At 50.7% G+C, this 24,578-nt stretch overlaps 1 protein-coding gene across 1 annotated transcript in view; it reads left to right on the top strand.

Moving 5' to 3' along the window:
• Positions 1-4,852: 4,852 nt before the first annotated feature.
• LOC118701453 (zinc finger protein OZF-like) overlaps positions 4,853-24,578 on the top strand; it is a 41,721-nt gene continuing 21,995 nt past the window's right edge. Inside the window, exons 1-2 of the mRNA XM_054518493.1 lie at positions 4,853-4,910; positions 4,977-5,439. Of these exons, the coding sequence (XP_054374468.1) occupies positions 4,853-4,910; positions 4,977-5,439 (521 nt within the window). The remainder of the gene's footprint in view (positions 4,911-4,976; positions 5,440-24,578) is intronic.

Here is a 24,578-nt window from a genome sequence, read left to right as displayed (position 1 = left end):
CCAGGTGCTAAAGGGAATACCATCCCCTGCAACTAAAAAGTCCACACACAGAATCACTGGGGAGGGGTATCTCTTTTTCAAGAGATAAAGTGCTCACCTCCTCTCAACACACAGCATACAGCACCTTAGCATTCACCCACATTCACCTCACCAATCAGCTCACACAAACACATCAAAATCAAAACACAATCAAAATAACAACACACAATCAAATAGCAGCAATAAACCAGAATTTGCTCAATTCACCCCCAGAATTGCTAGTGGGTCCTTATCAACACAGAAAATCCTTCTGCCGGCAACAAACCCAAAGGGAAACTGTACAGGCTCGCGTTGTGTGCAGGATGTCTCTGTGTGGCTTACCAACAGCCCTTCCCCTATGTATGGCTTGTGGGTTACTTTACACAGATTTAAGCGTGCCCATTATCCGCAGTCCCAGCAGTTCTTGTCTGTCCCTGCAATGAACAGCCGAGAGTGTAAGTCCCTCCAGGAAAGGAATGTCCTGGGGGTGCCCAGAGACGTGCTCAGCCTGGCTGCTCTCGCCGGGGCAGAGAAGTGTCCTGCCACAGTCATCAAATGAGGTGTGGAATAGAACTCCCCAGCCAGTTAAAGTTAGAAAGTGGTGTGCTTATTGACAGCGCCAGATACAAGCAGAATAATCTCCCAAAGGCACGTGCAAAGAATTACAGGCTCTGGCTCTCTATTTATCTGAAAAAGTCTTATATATTCATATAATTCCCGAAGTGCCTAATACATATTCATTACCTAACCCCACCTATCCCCACTTCATATTAAAAAGTATTATAATTGAGTCCAAAGTTCTTTCACTCTTGTGCAGTCTTTCACTTCAAATGGGTCGGGAGGTTTTAAAATGGGAGTGGTCTCCTTCTGATGAAGGCAAAGATGTCTTCCTCAATTTGACCTCTTTACTTATGACTTGTTGGCAGGCTTTCCAAACCCATGGCTACAGCTCAAGTTTCAGGGCCCAGGTGCAGGCGACAGTCCTCTTCCACAATTCAATCCACATCCCACCCTGCTTCTTTAAACATAGTAAAGACAGGCAGGTGATTTCTGACAGGCAGAGATATTGCCCTGGACGTAACTACTTTATCTGCTAATAATTAACTATCCCTTGTTACTTCTACTTCTCTCGCAATACTGTCCCCCTTGACTAAATTAAACTTCCTCTGGATTTTAACACTTGCAGTTTCTTTAAACTCTTAATTCACCATCTCCAGCCCCCTGTTGCTATGGTCAGTTTCCATGGCAACCATCCCCAGCCCCCTGTTGCTATGGTCAGTTTCCATGGCAACCATCACCAGCTCCCTGTTGCTATGCTCAGTCCCTTGGCAGCTCCATGGAGACCCCGTGCCAGGGGTGGTTGCCATGGACACCAGCTCAGGCCTGCAGCCAGAGCCCGTTGCCATGGCAACCATTGGCAGCCCCATCCCCAGGCTGATGGGATCCCAGAAGAACAGAATGGGCTGAGCTGGGAGGGACCCATCAGGATCCTCCAGTCCAACTGCTGGCCCTGCACAGGACACCCCAACAATGCCAGCCTGGGCCTGGCAGCGCTGGCCAAACGCTGCTGCAGCTCAGAGAGCCCTGGAGCTGGGACCCTGCCCTGGGGAGCCTGGCCAGGGCCCCAGCAGCCTCTGGGCAAAAACCTTTTCCTGACATCCAACCTGAGCCTGCCCCGACTCAGCTGCAGCCGCTCCCTCCACTCCTGTCCCTGGGCACCAGAGGGAAGAGGTTCCCACTGCCCCAGCCAGGGACCCGCTCCCAAGGCTGCTGCCATGGCCACCAGGGCTGGCACCAGCTGGGATGCTCGGTTTCCACGGGCTGGGCTTCAGGAATGGGATTCCCCAATTTCCTGCTCCCGCTAAAACCGCGCTGCCCTCGCTGCCCTCCCACCTCCCATGGAAAGCACAAAAGGCAAAGATCCCGGGCTGGGATAAGAACAATTTACCGGGAACAGAAATGAGATAAGGAACAAACAGAACAGAAGCAATATTGATAATAGAAGGGATAATTAAAACGATTTACAGAGAAAACTACAACATCAACAACTGGCTCTTCCTGGCAATGTATTTCCTCCTGTCTGGAAAGGACACCCTTCTTCCTGGAACGAGAAAGAGTCCCTTTCCTGCACCTGGCAATGACCTGAGGTGGGAGTGAATGTAATGACAGGGCCATGGCCAGACCCTCATGTTCTCCCATCCCACATCATGCGATTGGCAGGGGCAACAAAAGGTACAAGTGTCTTCCCAGCAAGGATCACAGGGAACATGGATCACCAGGGCTCTGCCCAACATGGAGCCTCCAATGGTGAATGAAGCTGGAGCAGTGCATGAGGCTCTTCCTGCATTTGGGGCATTTGCAGGGCTTCTCTTACCGGTGTCTCCATTGGTGTCTTGTCAAGTAAGAGCTGCTGGTGAAGCTCTTCCCACACTGGGGACACTCATAGGGCCTCTCCCCAGTGCGGATGCGTTGGTGGATGATGAGGGCGGAGCTGCAGCTGAAGCCCTTCCCACACTCCCCACACTCATAGGGCCATTCCCCAGTGTGGATCATCTGGTGGCTGATCAGGGTGCTGCTCTGCCTGAAGCTCTTCCCATACTCCAAGCACTTGTGGGGCTTTTCCCCATCATGAAGTTGCTCATGGGCCACCAGCTCTGAGCTCTGGCTGAAGCTCTGTCCACCTTCCTGGCACAGGGTGGGACTTTGCTCCTCAGAGCACCCTGGGCTGGGTTTGCAGCTCCTCCTCCTGTGGGATGTCTGTAGCTTTTCTTCTCCCTTGGATTCCTGTGCCATGGAGCCTCTCAAAACGTCCTCTTCCATGAGGTTCTGCAATGGAAACACCCTCGGGATTGGCCTGGGGTGACAGGGACCTGGACAACCCCCCCAAAACCCTCCCAAGCATCCCCCAGGGCAAGAGGCACAGAGACCCCTTGAGCATCCCCTGGGCACTGGACAAAATAAACTTGGCAGAAATCAAACTTAATTCTGCATAAATCACTTTGATGAATATTTGATTTTCCCACAAGTCACATGTGATGAAAAAGCAAACAAATCCCAAACATGAATAAACCAACAATAGAAGCAATTCTGTGGCAATTCCAAGTTTCACTGGTTCCTGCACAGCTCCAGCTCAGCTGCTGGCAGGTTCCCATAAAAGAAAAGTGTAAATTCGGCCCAATACAGATTATGAAAAGGAAGGGAATTCTCTGTGTAGCTGTCACAAAGGTGACAGGGATGAAGAGAAAAATGATTCTCACATTTGGCAAAGAACCCAAGCCTGGGAATTCAGGAGTTATTTGGGAATTTAGCTACGTGGGCTGGGCTTCTTGTGGGACTTTTAGCAGCCTTGTGTTCCTCACTGTAGGGTGAATGAACCTTGTCAGTCTTGCTGGTAACATTTGCTCCCTTTCCTCCAATGATTTTAACAAACTTTTCAAAGAAGGACAACAAAATATTTTCTTTACACTGGCCACCCACAACAGCCATTTTCCTCATCAGTTCTCCCATAAGTCATTCAGAGGAAGCTGCATACAAGTTTCCAAGATTTCCTCCAGAAAGAACCACAACCTCCTCAGAGGAGGGAACCATGCTGTTGTCAAAGGCACTTGGGGTCTGACAACAGTGCCCTAAACTCACTGTGCAAAAATAATGTTGTAATCTGGTTAAGAAAATTGTTAGAGAGATGCCTTTGCTCCAATTAAGGTGCTAATGAGACCAAATCCAACATGGGTTTTATTGAACAGTAAATGTGAGGTAGAGAGAGGTAAAGAAAGAGAAAAGTGGGCCCAGCAAGGGAGTGAGAGGGACAGAGACCTCCCCTGGGGCAGGGCAAGTGTGACATTGTCCCCTGTGTGTGTGGCCTTCCCGGGGTGGGGGTTTTACACCTGAGCCAGTTTGGGTAAGGGGGGTGGTGTTCACCCCCTGAGCAGGGATTCCCCCACTGTTTCAGGCTGCAATGTAAGATGGAACCAAATGCATGTTTTCAATCCCCATCTTCATCAACAGCTATAAACAGATGGGGCAGTCTTCTTGATCTCTTCCATGACTCAGCCCTGATAACGCCCTCCAGGGGAGATATCTGCTGTGAATGGGCCATTGAGTGTCACTGCAGGACTGATAAAATTCCATCCTCCCATTGTGGGATGCTCCGCCCAGGGGGAGGATCCAAGCATTCCTACCTGGATATAAGCTGAGCCTTGCAACACCAGGAGCAGCTTGCCTACTGGATTCCCAGAGGACAAGAGCTCCAGAACCACCCCTGGACCTCCAGAGGAAGATCAGACCCTTCTACAGGATCAGTGCTTGGACAGAATCAAGTTCATCACTCCCACAGGACTGCAGCCACCATTTAATGGGACTGCAGCCACCATCCTGACCAGCAGCAGGGTGTCAGGTTATATCCTGACTCTGTCAGTTTAAGGCAGTGTTTCTGTACCATTGCCTTGATCTTGATTTTCTTATTAAATTGTAATTCTGGTTTAGACTCTCCCCCAGGTTTCCCTTAAATCCTGTACAAAAGACAATGTGTGCACCCTTTGTTTTCTTCCCAGAACAGGATTTCCCATTCCCAAGTCTTGACTGGATGGAGGAGGAGGCTGTGAGAAACAGGAAGGAGCCCCAGGAGCCCCAGGCAGGTGAGGAGGAAGTCAGTGCCCCTTTCCCCCTCTCTCCTGCTCCATCTCCCAGCCCAGCACAGCCCCCAGCTGCAGGACAACCCTGCTGCCAACCCTGTCCTGCCAGGGATGCACTGAGGGGATCTCCTTCCCCTTCCCTCTGGCACGAAGGCAAATCCCATCCTCTCCTTGGCCTTCCTCCCACAGAGAAGGAGCTAAGGATGGAGACCAAGGAGGAAAAATCTCCATGGCAGAGCCTCATGGAAGAGGACGTTTTGAGTGACTCCACAGTGCAGAATTCCAATGGGAAGGAAAAGCACCAGAGATCCTGCAGGAGGAGGAGCTGCAAACCCAGCCCAGGGTGCTCTGAGGAGGAAAGACCCACCCTGAGCCAGGAAGGTGGACAGAGCTTCAGCCAGAGCTCAGAGCTGGTGGTCCATGAGCAGCTTCATGATGGGGAGAAGCCCCACAAGTGCTTGGAGTGTGGGAAGAGCTTCAGGCAGAGCAGCACCCTGATCAGCCACCAGATGATCCACACTGGGGAATGGCCCTACGAGTGTGGGGAGTGTGGGAAGGGCTTCAGCTGCAGCTCTGCCCTCATCATCCACCAACACATCCACACGGGGGAGAGGCCCTACGGGTGTCCCGAGTGCCAGAAGCCATTTCAGACCAGCTCCGATCTTGTCAGGCACCAGCGAATTCACACTGAGCAGAGGCCCTTCTGCCGCCCCAACTGTGGGAAGGGCTTCAAGCGCAACTCCCAACTCATCATCCACCAGCGCATCCACACTGGGGAGAGGCCCTACGAGTGTCCCCATATGTGGGAAGAGCTTCACCAGCAGCTCTCACTTGACCAGACACCAACGGAGGCACCAGTAAGGGAAGCTCTTCCAGTGCCCCAACTGCAAGAAGAGCCTCATGACCAGCTCCAGCTTCTTTCTCCATTGGAGACCCCACGTTGGGCAGAGCCCTGGTGATCCATATTGGGCAGACACCTGTCCCTTTTCCTGTTCCTCCAATGACCTCATGTGGGATTGAAGAACATGAGGGTCTGGCCATGGCTGTGTCATTATGTTCACTCCCACCTCAGGTCATTGCCTGGTGCAGGAAAGGAAATCTCTCTCTCTCTCTCTCCCTGAGGAGAAGGGTGTCCTTTCCAGACAGGTGGAACTACGTGGCCAGGAATACCCAGTCATTTGTCTTGTAGTTTTCCCAGTAAATAGATTTTCTTATCCCTTCTGTTATCAATATTTTCTGTTCCTGTTTGTTCCTTATCTGTTTGCTGTTCCCAATCAATTGTTCTTATCCCAGCCCGGGATCTTTGCCTTTTGTGCTTTCCATGGGAGGTGGGAGGGCAGCGAGGGCAGCGCGGTTTTAGCGGGAGCAGGAAATTGGGGAATGCCATTCCTGAAGTCTGGCCCGTGGAAACCGAGCATCCCAGCTGGTGCCAGCCCTGGTGGCCATGGCAGCAGCCTTGGGAGCGGGTCCTTGGCTGGGGCTGTGGGAACCTCTTCCCTCTGGTACCCAGGGACAGGAGCGGAGGGAGCGGCTGCAGCTGAGTCGGGGCAGGCTCAGGTTGGATGTCAGGAAAAGGTTTTTGGCCAGAGGCTGCTGGGGCCCTGGCCAGGCTCCCCAGGGCAGGGTCCCAGCTCCAGGGCTCTCTGAGCTGCAGCAGCGTTTGGCCAGCGCTGCCAGGCCCAGGCTGGCATTGTTGGGGTGTCCTGTGCAGGGCCAGCAGTTGGACTGGAGGATCCTGATGGGTCCCTCCCAGCTCAGCCCATTCTGTGCTTCTGGGATCCCATCAGCCGGGGGATGGGGCTGCCAATGGTTGCCATGGCAATGGGCTCTGGCTGCAGGCCTGAGCTGGTGTCCATGGCAACCACCCCTGGCATGGGGTCTCCATGGAGCTGCCAAGGGACTGAGCATAGCAACAGGGGGCTGGTGATGGTTGCCATGGAAACTGACCACAGCAACAGGGGGCTGCTGATGGTTGCCTGCTCAGGATCAGATTTGTCACAGGCCCTCAGAGGGGTTCCATGGGATCTTTCCAAGAGTCTCCAGGCTCTTCCAGAGCTGGAATGCCACAGGCAGAGACAGGGGCTCCATGGAGACCTCCCAGGGGTTTCTGGGATGGCAAAGAGCCCTGTGGTCAGAGGCAGTCACAGCCATTCCATGGTGACATCCCAGGGCACCTTGGGCTGCAAAGGCACCCATCTGTCACAGGCATTCACGGGGGCTCCACGGTGACATCCCAGGAGTCCCCAGGCTGCCAAAGAGCCGGGATGGCCCAGACACTCACAGGCGTTCCTGTCATGGGCACAGTGGGAGCTTCAGGCAGCGTTTATTAGAGAAGCTCCTGTTGGGTCACGAGGTTCAGAAAGGAGCCCCAATAGCCCCCACAGATCCCCAAATGTCCCCGTTGAATCAGAGATGATACAGACTCAGATCAGAAGGCTAAGGGCTAAAAGCCAGCCATTTTTTCAATCCTCTTCTTTTATACCTTGGTTTGCTACAGGTGGACTTCATTGGTCATTTAATCAACACATTTCACATCATTGGCCAATTAAGACAACACCCTTCAGTAAACAACTTTATGGAAAAAACCCAACTTATTACAAACATTTTCGGGGGACCAGTTATTGATGTTTGTTTCATTTAGGGCCTTTCTGGAGGCTCCCTGAATGGCGAAACCCTCTGTAGCAGTTCTGTGCCAGGTAAAAGGAGATGCACGGGATTTTTTCACTCTTTAGGTTCTTGTTTATTGTTATCTTATCTAAAGTTTTGAATTGCAGTCTACAGCAGGCACAGCAAGCTGGAAAAACACCTCAAAATGGCTCCAAAATGGACAGTTTCAAGGTGTTTTATAGTTATCTCATCCAATCAACTCTTAAAACGTACATTATTTCCACTTATCTACCTCTAACTCATCCCTTGACTGTCTACATAACCTCTGCACTCTGCTTTCCTTGACCAATCACCCTGTGCCACCAATACTGCAGAAAATGGAGTAGATGAAGAAGAAGACAGGGACAACACCCAAATTCCTCCATGCTGCTTCCTATCTACACCGTACTAAAAATCCCCAAACCTAAATTTCTCACCCAAGTGACATAGTATATTACTCTCTATAATCTATTTCACACTTTGCTAAATTCCAATCTATCTCAAAGTCTTGGAAGTCCTCTCCATGGGCGAAGGTTAAATGCAGTATTTCTCTGGGGGTCAGGAGCGCTCAGAGCAGACAGAGTAATATTCTCTCTGCCCTGAATTCCCACACATTTAACGTAACACCCTTTAACCCAAAACATGTAAAGTTACCCAAGAATGTTCCAGGTAAGTAGGATTAGAAGGAGAAGAAATAGAGAACAACAGAAAGACAGAAGATCCATAGAAAGTCACGCACATAGGTAGCAACTACTGGGGTTCCAGCATCACAACGAAAGGAACCCCAGCAGAAGGCAGGATCCAGACCCTGGGCTGGCCTCGTGCTCCGGCTTTTAAGCCCCTGGGCCTTCATAGCCCCGCCCCTGTGGTGGGACTGCCAGTTGCTTGTCCAATCAGAGCCAGGGTAGCACCAGCTGCTGCTGTGTGATTGATTGATTTACAGCTGGGCCAATCAGAGCTGGGTTAGCATCACCCCCTGCTGTGTGATTGACAGCTCTGCCAGGCCAGGGCTGGGGGCGGGGCTCTGTCCCACCACAAACCAAGGCCTGACCCGGCCCTGGCCCCACACGGGCATTCCGAGCATCCCAAGGTGTCTCGGGACATAGATCTCATCCAGCCTCTGACAGCCACCACGGTGACACTACGGAACCTCATGGAGCCATGGGTCAGTTGTGACAATGGAGATCCAAGGAAACAATGGTGAGACTGTGGAATCCAGGAATCATGGAATCAAGGAGACCATTGTGCAAATCATGAGCCCTATGGAAGCAAGGATCAGTGATCAAACTGTGGTTTGACTGTGATTGATTTAAAATAGAAACAAGGAGCCATTGTTTCACAGCGGGGCTGCGTCGGGCCAATGGACCCTTGTGACTCTGTTGGGGCTCATGAAACCAAGAAGCCATTGTGACATTGCCAGACCTCATGGAATCAAGGAGACCATTATGACAGTGTGGGCACCCATGAAGTCAATGGAACATGGAACAGTCTTCCTGGTTTGGCCTCCCGGGGGCTGTCTGACAGGTCCCACTGAATTTGGCATGTCAAGGGCCACTTCCCATCTGACCGTGAAGCACTGGGGCTCTGTGCTTTTGTTCCTATGGGAAAGAACTGTCTTTCTTGTCTAGGCACCCATGGCCAAAATTGGGATTCTGTGTCTAAAATTCCCTATATCCAAGGGTTACTCCCGGACAAAATCTGCACATACAGTCAAGTCTGGCCAGCCTTGGCCTCAGGTGACTGCCTCTCATCTGCCCCTGCACCACTGGGGCTCACTTGTTTCCTTCCTATGGAGACCATTGTGACACTGAGTAGCATTGTGGAACCAAGGGGCCATGGTGACACTGCAGGCTCTTGTGGAACCTGTTACACTGTAGGAACTTGTGGAACCAAGAGGAACATTGTTACCCTGCAGGGTACCATGGATCCAAGGGGCCACTATGACACTGTGGGGCCTCGTGGAACCAAGGACATCACTGTGACTCTGTTGGGCCGCATGGTCCCAAGGGGCCAGTGTGAAGCAGCAGGGCTTTGTGGAACCAAGAGGCCATTGCTGCATTTCAGGGCCTCGTGGAGCCAAAGGGCCGCTATGATCCTGCAGGGCACCGTGGATCCATGGAGAGCATTGTGGCATTGCAAGGCCCCATGGAACCATGGAGACCACTGTGACACTGTGGGGCCTCATGGAAGGAAGGGGCCATTGTGACACTATGGGAACTTGTGGAACCAAGGGAATCATTGTTGCACTACTGGGCCCCAATGGAATCAAGGGGCCATTGGACACAGCCAGGCTTCATGGAACCAATAGATCATTGTGACACTGTGGGGCCTTGTGGAACCATGGAGACCATTAAGATCCTTAAGGACTCTTGTAACCAAGGGGCCATTATGACACCTGAGGGCCTCATGGAAGCCAGAGAACCACTGTGGCACTGCAGGGCCTCATGGAAGCAAGGAGCCATTGTGACACTGCAGGGCCCTGTGGAACCAAGGGAACATGAAATAGGTGTGGCTGCCTTGGCCTCCCAGGGGTCACCTGCCAGGTCTGGCTGACCTTGGAATGTGGAAGGCCACTCCCATCTGCCCCTGAAACACTGGTGCTCTGGGCTTTCCTTTGTATGGAAAAGAACTGTCCATCTTTTCCAGGTATCCATGCCCAAAATTAGGATTCCACCTCCAAATTTCTGTGTATCCAAGGATTGCTGCCCAACAAAAGCTGCCAGGACAGAAGGGTCTGGTTGGTCTTTTACTCCTGAGTGCCAGAACTCACCTGTTTTCTAAACACTGGAAAGGGGTCTGTGCTTTTCTTCGTATGGAAAAATTCATCCTTCTCCAGGCACAAATGTCTAAAATTAGGATTTCACATTCATAATTTTGAATATCCAAGGGTTGTTCCAAGCAAACCTGCCAGGACAGACAGGTCAGGCTTGCCTTGGCTTGTGGTGGTTGCTGTTCATCAGCTTCTGAAACATGGGGGCTCCGTGCTTTCTTTCCTATGGAGACCAATGTGACATTTGGAAGCCTTGTGAAATGAAGGGGCCATTGTGACACTGCAGAGCACCATGGATCCAAGGGACCATTGTGACACTGTGGAGCCTCGTGGAACCAAGGACATCATTGTGGCTCTGTTGGGCCGCATGGTCCCAAGGGGCCAGAGCAAAGCAGCGGTGTGGGAGTTAGCCTGGCTGTAACTCAGAGTCAGACAGATTTTACCCTGGAAGAAATGGGCATGAGTTTCAAGTCCTAGGAATCATTCGTTTAACTTAGGGTGAGTTTGAGAGTTCCCCCATAAGCCTTTAGTGTTGCTATGCTAACTTGTCCGAGTTCTACTCCTCTATTGGTTACTTGTTTCTTCTATAGGGTTATTGTTCTAGTTTTCTAGCCCCAAGTGTACATGTTGTTGCTTCCCCTTTGTCTCAGGTCTTAGGATCCTGCCCCTAATTCTATGCTTGACTTCTCCATGTTTATTGTTTTTCACCCTGTTATTAAAGTTCCTTTTAAACAACTCCATTGATCCTGCTCCTTTTCATTTCCACCACCCTCGCCCTGAAGTCAGGGAACCACAGAGGTTTGTCACAGCCACCCTCATTGTGACCTTTGGCGCCCAAACAGGGACCATGACACTCAGGGCTCCCTGTGTCAGTCACATCAGCTGGGGTTAGCTGATGGATAGGCCAGTGCTCCCCTGGATTTTGGATTGTGCTGGGCCCAGTAGATTCATCGTTGCTTCAAGGGACCTTGCCCAGGATCGGCAGGGACAACGACGGTTTCACCTGCATAGAATTGCAGGTGGGTTTGGGGAAATGCAAGATATTTATTGCCCATTTTGCCACTGTGTTTTTACAATAAGCACCCACATCCCATACTTGATTTGGGGTGTTCTGGTGGCTCTTCCCCATAAGGCAGAGAAAGAGAAAAATGGGCAGCCAGATGTCCAAATTAGAAAGGAGCATATATGGATGCTTTAAATTAATTCTCACAGATCTTGACAAAATATTTTCAAAGAAGAAATTAAAATCAATCATGAGGTGGATCATTAAAAATTTTCCAGAGGCCTTTCCTGATGAAATCCATACCACTGAATTTTGGGACTCATGAGAGTTAAACTGTGCAACTTTCCATCAAAAGGGTCCCCACTGCACGCCGCATGCTCCCCATCTTCCACACCACCCTTCACCAGCAAACAGTGGGTTGAAAACTCAATCTGTTGGTCACTCCTAACTTGGGACCACCCCTCAAACCTGCCTTTCTCACACCTTCCACGATGGTCCAAGATGGCAATGGCCACGCTGTCTTGGAGCATCATGCCCTGGAGACTCAAGATGGAAGGAGCCTGAATGTGGCTCGGGAGCCTGACCATCCTCCCTCCATCTTGGCTCCTCCACTTCCTGCTACCACAGCCTTCTCTTCCACCCTGAATGAACCTCCAGACTCCACCCCCACAACTGTGGGTCACGCCCACACTGTCAATCATTCCACCTTCACCCTGGGCCATGCCGCCAGTTAAGGAAGGAGACTGGCAAATAGCCTTGAAACTCCTCATTGCCCTGGGATGTTATGAAAGAAGGGGGCAGAATCCCAGCTATCAGCCATTGGTTTATGGGGAAATCAAGGACCTGTGTAGGGCAGCTAAAGACCATAGGAGGGACTTACCTTGTTTTAATGGCCTAATGAGGGCCATGTTTACAGCACATGTCTTAACCCCCTATGATTTAAAATATATTATGTCCATGTTGTTGTCACCTACAGAATACACCCTGTGGGAAGGGGGATGGAAGTGTTTACTAAATCAATTAATAGCAGACTATGCTAATAATGAGGCGAGGGCAGAATTGACAATCAACCATCTAGCTGGAGAAGGACAACACAGCCTACCAGATGATCAAGCAGCAGGTATCCCCAGAGAAGTATTAGATGATATCAAAGAGATGGCTTTGAAAGCTTTAATCCAGGTGTCAGATGGTAGCACCCCCAATTTGGACTACCTTGGGTGGCTGCAGCTAAAGCTTTAGGACAATCACACCATCCTGGGTGCCTGTTAAGTAAGCAAACCAATGCTGCCTCCCTCACATTGAGTGGCTGCTCTCAGACATAGAGACCATCAGACACGTCACCTTGCAGAACAGCGATAGAGTTTTTACTCTGGGCACATTGGCGTGGCTGTGTAGACTCTGAGGGCATGTGCTGCATGAACCTCTCCAGCCACAGCGAGTCAATCCACAAGAGCATTCAGGCACTGAAGGAAGGGTTCAAGAAGCTTCAAGTGGAAAACAAAGACTGGTTCAATAAACTCTTCCAACCCAAGGAACTAAAGGTTTGGATGATGTCTACTAAAACGAGACTATTAATTCTCTTAGTGGCTGTCGTTGCATTGCTAATTGTCTCATATTTGTTTGAATGCTTTTAGAAAGTCTTAGAAAACTCTTTCAGTTCCATCTTTGTTGTAAAACAGAGAGGGGGAAGATACCCAACACAGGCTCCTCATGGACTCCATGGAGGAGAGAATTGGAGGCCAGGATGGCACGAAAACCTCTCAGAGACTCAGTGTGGGAAGGAAAATCCTTAAAAGTACCTAAAAGTATTCTTAAATCCATAAAGCACCTTAAAAACCTTGAGTATCTAAAGGCATTAATGAGCCCCACTGAGTGTCAGTACAAAGCTCTCCAGGGACTCATGAAAGCAGATAATTGGGGCCATGACTGCACAAACCTCCCACAGAGTCTGGATCAAAAGGGAAACACCAAGTACCTTCAAATAACTGAAGTACCCTGAAGTATTAATGAGCCCCACTGAGTGTTGTTACTGACAAAGACTCTCCAGGGACTAATTACAGCAGATAATTGGAGGCCATGACTGCACAAACCTCTCAGAGACTCCCAGGAAAAAGCCAAACCCAAAGTCCTTTGAAAAACCTGCAGTCCCTGCAGGGAGCATGAAGGAGCCCCCAGGGCCATTGCTGAGCAAGGCTCCCCAGGGACTCCTTGCAGCAGATCCTTGAGGCCACTGGGATGTGGGCTAGGGGGGGATGCTGAGGGCAGCACAAGGGGCTGACAGTGCCCAGCCTGGCTGGGGCTGTGCCAGGAGGCCCCAGGGCCTCAGGACAAGGTGTCTCCTCCCAGCCCTTGCTGGCACAGACCCTGCTGTGCCCCAGGGCACCAAGACTTGGCTTCTCTTTGTCCCCACCTGTCATCACTGCCTGCAGTTCTCTGCTCTGCCTGGGGCCTGGGGACACTTGCTCAGTCGTGTCCCTCTCTGGGACCCATTAAAAGTCCAAGAAAGTTTGGAGTTGGATTCTGCCTTGGAGTTCTGGAGAGGTTTCTTCTGCTCCCTCTCAGGGACTGATGTTCAGGGCCTGAGCACAAAGCCCCAGAGGCTGATTAAAGTCCTTGTGCTGTGTCTGTGCTGCTGAGCTGGGCTGGGCTCCTGGCCCAGAGGCAGCTCCTGCTCACCAAGAAGAGCTTCAAAAGCACATTTCTCTGGATGAGCAGCTCTTCTGCCAGCCCAGCAGGGCTGGGGCACTGCCTGCAGCCAGCCCGGGCACAGCACAGAGGCACAGAGAGCTTCAATCAGTCAGGGCTGGGAAGGGGCTGAGAAGTGCCTGGGGCACAACCACTGCCAGCCCTTGGCACAGGAACCTCTGGCTGCAGGACAGTGCAGCTGCAGCTCCTGGAGCCATCTCCTGCAGCTGGAACATGCCAATGCCTGCAGAGCCTGTGAGTACATTCTCTGCTTGTCTCTTGTGCAGAGCAGCCAGGGGTGCCCAGGGCTGTCCTGCAGAGCAGGGTCCTGCAGCCCAGGGCGCTGTGCTGGGGCAGGGACTCTGCTGCCTGCCAGGGACAGCTCTCAGCCAGCCCTGGCAACTGCTCCCAGCACTGGGGGACAAGATCTGGGTGGCAGGAGACAGCTGGTGAGGCTTGGGAGTGTTCTCCTTGTGTGGAGGATGCTGCATTGTTCAGGGCTGCTCCCAGCATGGCATTTACCTGCAGAACATTTCCAAGTAGATTATACAGGGAGTACAGAAAGGCAGAGACTGCATAAAAGGGAAAATCCTGCTTATTTAATCTACTGGTCTGGATTTCCTGGATGGGAATTTACCCACAGATATTCATCTCTTAGTTCAGGTCGAGAAGAAATAAAAAAAATTCTCTCAAATTTGAATAAACCAGGCAGTGGCAGAAATCAGCACAGGGCCCCTCAGAGGCAGCATCAGTGTCACTTTTCCAGCCTCCTCAGGGTTGCTCTGACATTGAATTCAGAGCCTGCAGAGCCAGAGCTGCCCCTGGGCAGTGCCTGAGCTGGGAGGGCTCTGCAGGGCAGAGCTGAGCCCCCAGGGCTGGGCTGGGCTCTGGCAGCACTGGCAGGGCCCAGCCCTGGGCACAGGGAAGCAGCTGCTGGCAGGGACAGCTCCAGGCAGCAGAGCCCTGGGCAGGCAGTGGGAGGAAAGTGCCCCCAGCCTGTGCTGGGATATTTCAAGTCCTCTCCAAACCCAACTATTCCATGATTACTTTTCGTACAGATCCCCATGTGCAGCCCCAGCAAATGTCCAACAGCAGCTCCATCAGGCACTTCCTCCTGCTGGCATTGGCAGACGCGCGGCAGCTGCAGCTCCTGCACTTCTGCCTCTTGCTGGGCATCTCCCTGGCTGCCCTCCTGGGCAATGGCCTCATCATCAGCGCCGCAGCCTGCGGCCACCACCTGCACACGCCCATGTTCTTCTTTCTGCTCAACCTGGCCCTCAGCGACCTGGGCTCCATCTGCACCACTGTCCCCAAAGCCATGCACAATTCCCTCTGGGACACCAGCAACATCTCCTACACTGGATGTGCTGCACAGGTTTTTCTGCTGATGTTCTTCATGGGAGCAGAATATTTTCTTCTCACTACTATGTGCTACGACCGCTACGTGTCCATCTGCAAACCCCTGCACTACGGGACCCTCCTGGGCAGCAGAGCTTGTGCCCACATGGCAGCAGCTGCCTGGGCCAGTGCCTTTCTCAATGCTCTCATGCACACGGCCAATACATTTTCCCTGCCCCTGTGCCATGGCAATGCCCTGGGCCAGTTCTTCTGTGAAATCCCACAGATCCTCAAGCTCTCCTGCTCACATTCCTACCTCAGGGAACATGGGCTTCTTGTAGTTACTGGTAGTTTATCATTTGGTTGTTTTGTGTTCATTGTTTTCTCCTATGTGCAGATCTTCAGGGCTGTGCTGAGGATCCCCTCTGAGCAGGGACGGCATAAAGCCTTTTCCACCTGCCTCCCTCACCTGGCTGTGGTCTCCCTGTTCACCAGCACTGGCATGTTTGCCTACCTGAAGCTGCCCTCCCTGTCCTCCCCATCCCTGGATCTGGTGGTGTCAGTTCTGTACTCGGTGGTGCCTCCAGCCCTGAACCCCCTCATCTACAGCCTGAGGAACCAGGAGCTCAAGGCTGCAATATGGAGGCTGATGAGTGGATGGTTTCAGGGACATTAAACTGTTGGCCAGTTTCTGCAACTCACTTGTAATAAAAGTCATCTTTGATACTTTTTGCTGGTTTCACGTTGGAGGTTCTTTTCCTTTTCTTTTACTTTTTGAGTATTGTCCACAAATAAATATCATTTCTTGTGCCATTATTAATTTTTTTCTCTCCACCTTCCCTGTGGCCACAGACTGTGTCAGTGAGGAGCTGTGCTCTCGGTGGCTTTAAAAGAACTAAAGGATCTCCCAGCAGAGTTTTCTGCAGAGATGCCCTTTTGTTGCCTTCTCTGGAGCTGCAGCAGCAATGTCTGTGTGCAGAGATGGGGCCGATCAGGGCTGGCCCAGCAGCTGTGCCCAGCAGCAGCAGCAGCAGCACTTGGTGTTGCCAGTGCTGCTGCCGTGGCCCTGCCCCGCTGCCCTGGTGGCCCTGGTGTTGCTGCAGGGCCTGAGTGCTCTCGGGGCCGGGCACAGCCCTGGGGGTGGCAGTGCCGGGGCTGCAGCAGGGACAGGCCATGGGCACTGCTGGGGCAGCGCTGACGCCTCAGGCCAGGCCCTGGGGGCTCCAGGCTCCTTGCCCAGGCTCTCTCAAGAACACGGCCAGGCCAATGCTCAGCACAGAAACCCCCGTCAGCAGCCCCAGGCTGGCCGTGGGCAGGCTGGGGGCAAACAGCACGGCTGGGGCTCTGCAAGGGCCCTGGGCCAGACGGGAAGGAGCAGCAGAGCAGGGGCTGATCCATCCCCAGTGTGCTGCACAGCCCAGGGCAGCGTCCCAGAGCGTCCTCATGCAGCTGCCAACAACATCCCCCCTCTGCAGCCCTGGCCTCTCCCCCAGCTCACACAGGTGCCCCATCCTTGCAGGCACAGACACGGCAGCACTGCCTCAGCAGCCCCTGTTTGCATTGCACACAGCAGGGGCAGCACCCCCATGCTGTTGCTGTGGGGACATGAACCTGAGGGAGCACAAATGCCATCAGCCCCTGGGGCCAGCAAGGGCTGGGGGACACCAGGGAAACCACTCAGCTTTGTCCTGGCCTCTGCAGTCAGCCAGAAAGTTTGTTCCCATCAGCTGGGAGTTTCCTGTGCCACTGCAGACACTGTTGCTCAGAGCCAGGGCTGCCTGGCAGCCACCCCCAAACTGCCCTAAGCATTTCCTTTGCTTCACCTTTGCTTTCTTTACTCTGCCTGGCAGAAATTTCTTCCTCTTGCCCATCCCTGTTCCCTCGCCTGAAAACAGCCCATCCCTGTCCTCGTCCTGCTGGCCACACCATTCCTGATCCAGGCCAGGAGCCATTGGCCTTCTTGCCCACCTGGGCACACTGCTGCCTCATTTTCAGCCTGCTGTCCATCAGTCCCTGCAGGTCCCTTTCTGCCTGGCTGCTCTCCAGCCACTCTGTCCCCAGCCTCTAGTGCTGCAGGGGTTGTTGTGGCCAAAGTGCAGGACCCAGTACTGGGACTTGTTAAACCTCACCTTGTTGGATTTGGGCCCTGGATCCAGCCTGTCCAGGGCCCTGTGCAGAGCCCTCCTACCCTCCAGCAGATCAACACTCCCAGACAACTTGGTGTCACCATGGTTCCATGAGGCCCCTGAGTGTTCCAATGGTGTCCATGATTCCATGAGGCCTCCCAGTGTCACAATTTCCCTTTGGTTCCATGAGACCCCTTGGTGTCACAAAGTCCCTTGGATCCTTGGGCCGTGCAGTGTCACAATGGTACCATGGTCCCCAAGGCCCTGCAGTGTCACAATGGATCCTTGGTTCCATGAGGTCTGGCAGTGCAGCAATGCTCTCCTTGGTTCCACAGTGTCACAATGGCCTCTTGGTCCCAAGGGCCACCATGGTGTCAAACATGTTTCCTTCATTCCAGGAGTCCCTGAGGAGCAGCCCTGGCCTCTTGGTTCCCCAGGGCCCTGCAGTGGCACAATCATCAGAGAATCAGCCAGGCTGGAAATGACCTTGGAGAGCATCAAGTCCAACCTGGCATCCAACACCATATTGTCACCCAGACCATGGCACTGAGTGCCACATCCAGTCTTTCCTTAAACACTTCCTGGGATGGTGACTCACCCACCTCCCTGGACAGCCCATGCCCTTGCCCCATCACCCTTTTTGTGTGAAGAATATTTCCTAATGTCCAGCCTAAACTTTACCTGGTACAGCTGAAGGCTGTGTCCTCTTGTCCTGTCACTGTTCCCTGGGAAAAGAGCCCGACCCCCACCTGGCTGCACCCTCCTGTCAGGGAGTTGTAGAGAGAGATGAGGTCTCCCCTGAGAGTGTACTGTGACCTTACAAAGTGGCAATATGACATCACAGAGAGGGTTTTGTGATACCACTGCGGGGGTTGTGACATCACACATCTGTCTGTGACATTGTAGAGTAGGGTGTGAGGTCATAGAGCAGATCCTGTGTTCATAGAGGGTGGCTCTGTGACATCAGAGAGAGGGTTGTGACATCACTGGATGGCTGTGTAACATCATAGAGCTGGCTGTGACATCACAGTACAGATTGTGGAATCACAGGGTGACTTTCTCACATCACAGAGTCTTCTGTGACATCACAGAGCAGCTGCATGACATTCCAGGGTGACATCCCAGAGCTGGCTCTGTGACATCACAGGTGGCTGTGTGACATCACAGGGGCTGTGTGACATCACAGGGGCTGTGTGAGGTCACTGGGGAGGTCACTCTGCCCCGGCCCCCCTCACAGTTCCCCCCAGAGCAGTCCAACCCTGCTCATGCACAGCGGGGTCCCCTGTCCCCCTGGGTCCCCCTGCCTCCGGCGCCGCAGCCTCCCCCAGAGGATGTTCCACGAGATCAACCCCAGAGCCTGACACGGGGACGGGGGGCCAGGGCCCTGGGGGTTGCACAGAGGGACAGGGACCCCCTGGCAGCGTCCCCGTGTCCCCCAGGGCCAGAGCCTGGGCCAGGGCTCCTTCACCCTGGTATGAAGGAGGCCTTGAGAGCGCTGAAAAAGTCCACAGCACGGGATCAGCAAAAACCAGATTTAATATTAAGGGACAGCAGCACACAGTTCCTTGGCAAGAGTCACTCTGCTCCTGACTGGACACTTCAGGCACACCAAGGAAACAAAGCAACAACTAAACCTAACTAAATCCTGGCAACCAAACGAGAAACCAAGAACTGTCCCTGTGCGTGTGTGTGACAAAAGGACAGTGAGGGCAAGGATAAAAGGAATATGGCCCAAAAGCTGAACAGAGCTCAAACTTAACAGGACTTAACTTACACTTTAACCTTAACTGATACCTTCAACTTGACAATTTAGCAAAAGAACAGCACTTAACTTTGATGCTAGCCAGGGGTTTATTTACAGACACGAACGAGATGGGGCTGCTATATGAAAATTGTCTCGAGCTGTTTATTTTTTCAGCATCAGTCTCATTACATGATTATGATAATGGGAAGATGCTAGCAGCTCACAATCCAGGCAGCAGGCCAGAAAACTTAATGTTACAACATAGTTTATAAGCTTCTTGACCAATCACACAAAGCAAAAGCATATTGACAGTAGTTCTATCCAATCACAATAAGCACACATGCCTTTGGTTAAAACAATGCTTGCTTATTTAGAATACAATACCTGTTTGTAAGAGACAACGCACAGAGCACCATTATTAAGCTTTAACCTTCCTAATAGCTTGCTAGATAAACTTTCTGCAACTTATAGAGCTATTCAGACAAGCATTAATACAGAGGCTATTGTTCTATTTGCCCTCGCCTTTTCTACAATTTAAATAATTTTTCTGCTGACCAATGTCATGACTGTTGCTTTAGCACTGTTCACAATTCTGCTGTATCTGAGGCCTGCCTTTTGCAGCTTTCCTAGAACCCTCTACTTTTATGGATTATAAATACAAACAGTATTTAACCTAACTTACAACCTATGACTTAATGATTTAATGGTAGAATAATATTAAACAATATTCAACTTAGCTTATAACATATTAAACTTTACTAGCAAAAAAAACCTCTTAACAGCATTTAACTTATTCCTCATGATATAACCTTACTTACAGGCCTGACTGTCTCAGCTATCCAAGGAACTCAAACCCCTCAGAGAGCAGCATTTCTGCCACATTTCCCCAGCACAGGCACTCCTGTGTGCACACAGACACAAAGAGTCACCTCCAAATTCCCTATATGCAAAGACTGCTCCCAGACAAAATCTGCCATTACTGACAAGTCTGACAGACCTTGGCCTAGAGAGGCTCTGACCTGCCTTCCAAACACTGGGGCTCTGTGCTTTCCTTCCTATGGAAAGGAACTGTCCTTCTCATCCAGGCACCCATGGCCAAATTTGGGATTTCACCTCCAACATTCCCTGTTGTAACAGACTGGAGGACATTGTAGGCTGGAAGCATTTCATGTGTGGGGGAGGAAGGGGCAGGTCCAGCCTTGCCCTGCCCTGGAAGCCCAGCCCTGCCCTGCCCTGGAACCCCAATCCCCCCAGAGCCTCTATCCCAGCCCAGCAGTGGCTGCCAGTCCCTGGCACAGCACAGGCAATGCTCCACAGCCACCTCTGCAGCCCCAGCCCAGCTCCTGAGGGACCAAATGAGCCCAAGCCCCACCTGGGGGAAGGGCCCAGGGAGACCAAGGGGTATTGAAGGCAGACCACAAGGCAAGCAACCATCTTGAACCTGGATCCTCTTGAAATTTCCATCTGAACAGTGCTGGAATCCAGGAGTTGGTAGCTGTGTGTGTGCTTTTCTAAATCTTTCTTGTCTTTCTCTCTTTCTGTGTCTTCTTCTATTTCTGTGCTCCTGTAAATTTTGATTAACATTAAATTGAACAGGCTTAGAGTTTGTGAAGTTGAATGGGCCAAGCCAATGTTTTGAAAAGTGTTTTTGTTGGTTGAATGTTTGTCATAGTTTGATATGAGAAGAATTTTAAAATGTAATACAAACTCTTTTTGTCACTGACAATCTGTTAAACCACTAAGGTAGCGAGCACGCCTCTGTGAAACACAAATGTTAAAGACGAAAAAACCCAGGAGCCTCCTCTTTCTTTCCCAGTCAACAAAGAAGCAGCGGGCCCTGGCCCTGGCCCCCATCTGAACCAAACCAAACCAAACCAAACCAAACCAAACCAAACCAAACCAAACCAAGCAACCCTGCCATGGGCTGAGCCCCTTCCCCCCTCCCCAGGCTGCCCCCCCCATCAGCCCCATTCTGACCAAACCAAACCCCAACAACTCCCAAACAGGAAAACAAAAGAGGCTACAAAACCCCAATCAGAACAAACCCAGCCACAGCTATTAAAATCTCACCATTAACTCCCCTACCCCCAACACAACTCAAACCAAAACCCCTACAACCTACAACCATACAAAATAACCCTACAACTAAAACACAAAAAAACCTAAAACCAACCAGAAAACCAATCTTAATACAACCCAACCACAACTTCCACCACACGATGCCAGCAGGTCAGGTGTTAACCCTTTCAATACTTCAATCCTCCCATGAGTAAAAGAAAAAAAACAAAATACCAGCATATAAAAAACCAATATAAAACCATCAAAGTAAGTAAAGAAGAAATTAAATCCTAAATAAAAAAGAATAAAAAATATGTTACTCTTAAAACTAAAATCCTCCTTTAAACTATAAAGAAAAAACTCTTTTTCTTTATAACACAAAAAAAAAATTAAAATTCAAGTTGTTATCAAAGAAAAACCTCCATACTAAAATAAGCAAATGTTAAAATAACTTTAATTTCATAAAATGCTTAAACAGGGGGAAAAAAAAGTAATCCAGTAACTCCAAGAGAAGATCTCTATTCCCAGAGTAAAAATAATTTTAAAAGTAAATAATAAAAACATATACCTTTAAATAACTCATCTTTAAAACAATACCTCATAAGTCAACATGGCCCATCAACAAGCTCTGAAAAAGGTTGTAGGAATAAAAACAACTTCACAAGAACAAAGTTCCCCAGACAGGTGTTATCCATGACAAAAATATGAGCCAAAAAAAAAAAATTTTTCCTCTTGTAAAAAAATCTCCACAACCTTAAGAAGAAAAACTTCTCTACCTAAGTAAACTAAATAAAGACAATTCTATAAATAGTAAACTAACTAGAGATTTTAAGTTTACTTTCTTTACATTGTCAGTAAAAAGAAAAAGTTGTAAAGAAAAAAAAAGGGTTCTAAATAATTTATTTTAATTCTTACTACCTTTTTTGTTTATATATTTATTTTAAGTAAAATTTTCTATATAACCTTTTAAAATTTTAGGCCTACTTTACTATTCTCATAATACAATCTCACAATAAAATAAATACATAAATAATTAACTGAAACTAAAACCCCCAATACTTATCAATCCATTAATTAAGAAATCTCAAAAATAGAAAAATCTTAAATTAACAAACCAAAACCACTACAATGTCATAATAAACCTTTTGCCAAAGTTTCTACAATTTTCTGAACTTCCCAGGGAAGGCTGATGGTTGTTTTGAGCTCCTAGAATCTCTTGTACAGGTATTTCTCCAGTGCACTCAACACTCAGAGAACACAAACAATTGTAATTCTTTTAAATGTCTCCTTGAGAGAGTTGTTTGGGGGATGGGGGTCAGGGCTTGTGTGTCCTGCTTGGCCCAGCCCAGGCAGGGCTTTCCCAGCCACATTCCACACTCCATTGCCCAGCTGGAGCCGCTGGTGCCTCTGAGTTGTGCTGCCCCAGCCCCAGGGACGCTCTCCTTGTCTGCCCATTCCCCCACGGTCTCTGGGCAGGGATGGCCTCACTGGGGGCTGCTGACATCCTCAGCAACTTGGAGGCTGCTGCTGAATTTCCCTGCTCCAGAGGCTTGTTCCGCCTTCAGCTCTTCAGTGCAGGAATTCAGTGTCCCAGGGCTCATTAACATTGAGAACACCTGAACAAGCCAACCTCTGGGAATAATTTGATTTTAATTTTCAAATCTTTTGTGGTTAATTAGAAAGATCTCAGTAGTATATCCAAAGTGAACGCAATATATTTAAAAACACAGTGAGAAAAGATTTTTCAGGACCTGTTTAGTTTTTTTCCCCTGTTAATTAAATGATGTGTGCAATCTCCAATCGACACTGAGTCCAAGTACCTCCTCATGTCATTTGAATAGATATGAACATCAAGACCCTTCATGGCTGACAATCAATCAGACTCTGTCCCTACCCCCAGCCCACCATTTCCCCCATCCAAGCCCTGGCACTCAGAGCAGCCTTGTGCAAATCTGAGCTCCCTCCAGCCCAGGCTGCACCTGCAGCTTTCAGCTCCTTGTCTCCAACTCCCACCTGCTTTCCTTGGAGAAGGAGCTGCCCGAGACACAGAGGGATGTTCATTTCTTGTCAGCCAGCAAAGCCAAGGAAAGGCACAGCTCCACCAAATGCCAAAGTCTTTTTTCTCCCTGTCTCTGCCCCTGATCCCCACAGCCTGTCCTGTTTCCTTCATCCCTGCATTGCCAGGGACTCTCTGGGACAAGGGAGCTCTGCTCTGGGGATGGAGGGAGGTGCAAGTCCCACCACTGGAATGGGAACCACAACTCATCAGGTTTGTGTCCTTTGGGGGTCAGGAACTGGTGAGACTCAGAGGCACAGAAAGTTTCTCCTCCTGGCCAGCAGACCACAGTTGAACAGAATGCTATTTAATAACAGTCTCACTCTTCCCTGAGCTATGTGCAACGTCCCAGCAGCATCTGATGAGTCCACCAACCACAAGTGATTTCCATAGTAAAATTACTTTCAGACAAACATGGTTCTGTGATCGATATAAACACAATCAAGTTCTTGTATCAGGATGCTCATCCTGGAGTGGGGGCAGAACAGCTCCAACAATTCCTGATTTGCAAAGCTGTCAGTGGTGGATGGAGAAGGGAGGTCAGGCTGCTCTTGGTGCTGAGGAAATGCTGAAACCAGCCTGACTCATTTCATCTCCTCCTGTCCTGGCTGATCTCCCCTCTTTTCCCTTCCACCCATTGGCTTTTGTCTCCCACCAGGCCCCCGGTGAAGAGCCTGGCTCTGTGTTCTCCATCCCCTCCTCGCTGGTACTGCCAGGCTGGGATGAGGAGCCCCTCAGCCTTCCCTGCTCTGGGCTGGACAAGCCCAGCTCCCTCAGCCTCTGCTCACAGCCCAAGGGCTCCAGCCCCACCTTGGAGGCCCTTCCCAGACCCTGCTCCAGCTGCCAGACATCTTTCCTGCCCTGGGCAACCCAAGCCAGGCCACAGTGACCTGGATAATCCCCGTCCTTGATGTCCTGGTCACACAGCCCTGGCCCCTTGTCCCCATGTCAGGCTCTGGGGTGGATCCTGTGGAACATCCTTTGGTGGAGGCTGTGGCTCCAGGTGGGCCGGGGGGATCCCGGGGGACAGGGACCCCGCTGGGCATGGACAGCATTGGACTTGTTGGGAGAAACTGTGAGGGGGAGCTGGGGCCGAGTGACCAACCCAGTGACCTGACACAGCCCTGCTGGGATGTCACAGAGCCCCTCTGGGATGTCACAGCCTGCTCTGTGAGCTCACAGCCCCTTCTCTAATGTCACACAGCTGGCCTCTGATGTCATGGCTCTGTGATGTCATAGTCTGCTCTATGATGTCAGACATCTGCCCTGTGATGTCACAGCTGGCTCTGTGATGTCACAGAGGCAGTCTATGATGTCATAGCTTCTCAATGACCTCACATCCCCCAATCTGTGATGTCATACCCCACTCTGTGACCTCATGTTACCAGATGATCAATTGTCTACACCAGGTGAGCTGACACCTGGAGCTTGTTCTCCACATCCCCAGGCCTATGGAAACCACATAGTGCCCATTGTGTGAGAAGGGGAACTGGAAGTTCAGCA

Source organism: Molothrus ater, unplaced genomic scaffold (genome assembly GCF_012460135.2).
Source record: "Molothrus ater isolate BHLD 08-10-18 breed brown headed cowbird unplaced genomic scaffold, BPBGC_Mater_1.1 matUn_MA510, whole genome shotgun sequence".
Taxonomy (NCBI): domain Eukaryota; kingdom Metazoa; phylum Chordata; class Aves; order Passeriformes; family Icteridae; genus Molothrus; species Molothrus ater.
This window is presented reverse-complemented; position numbering and strand designations above follow the sequence as displayed.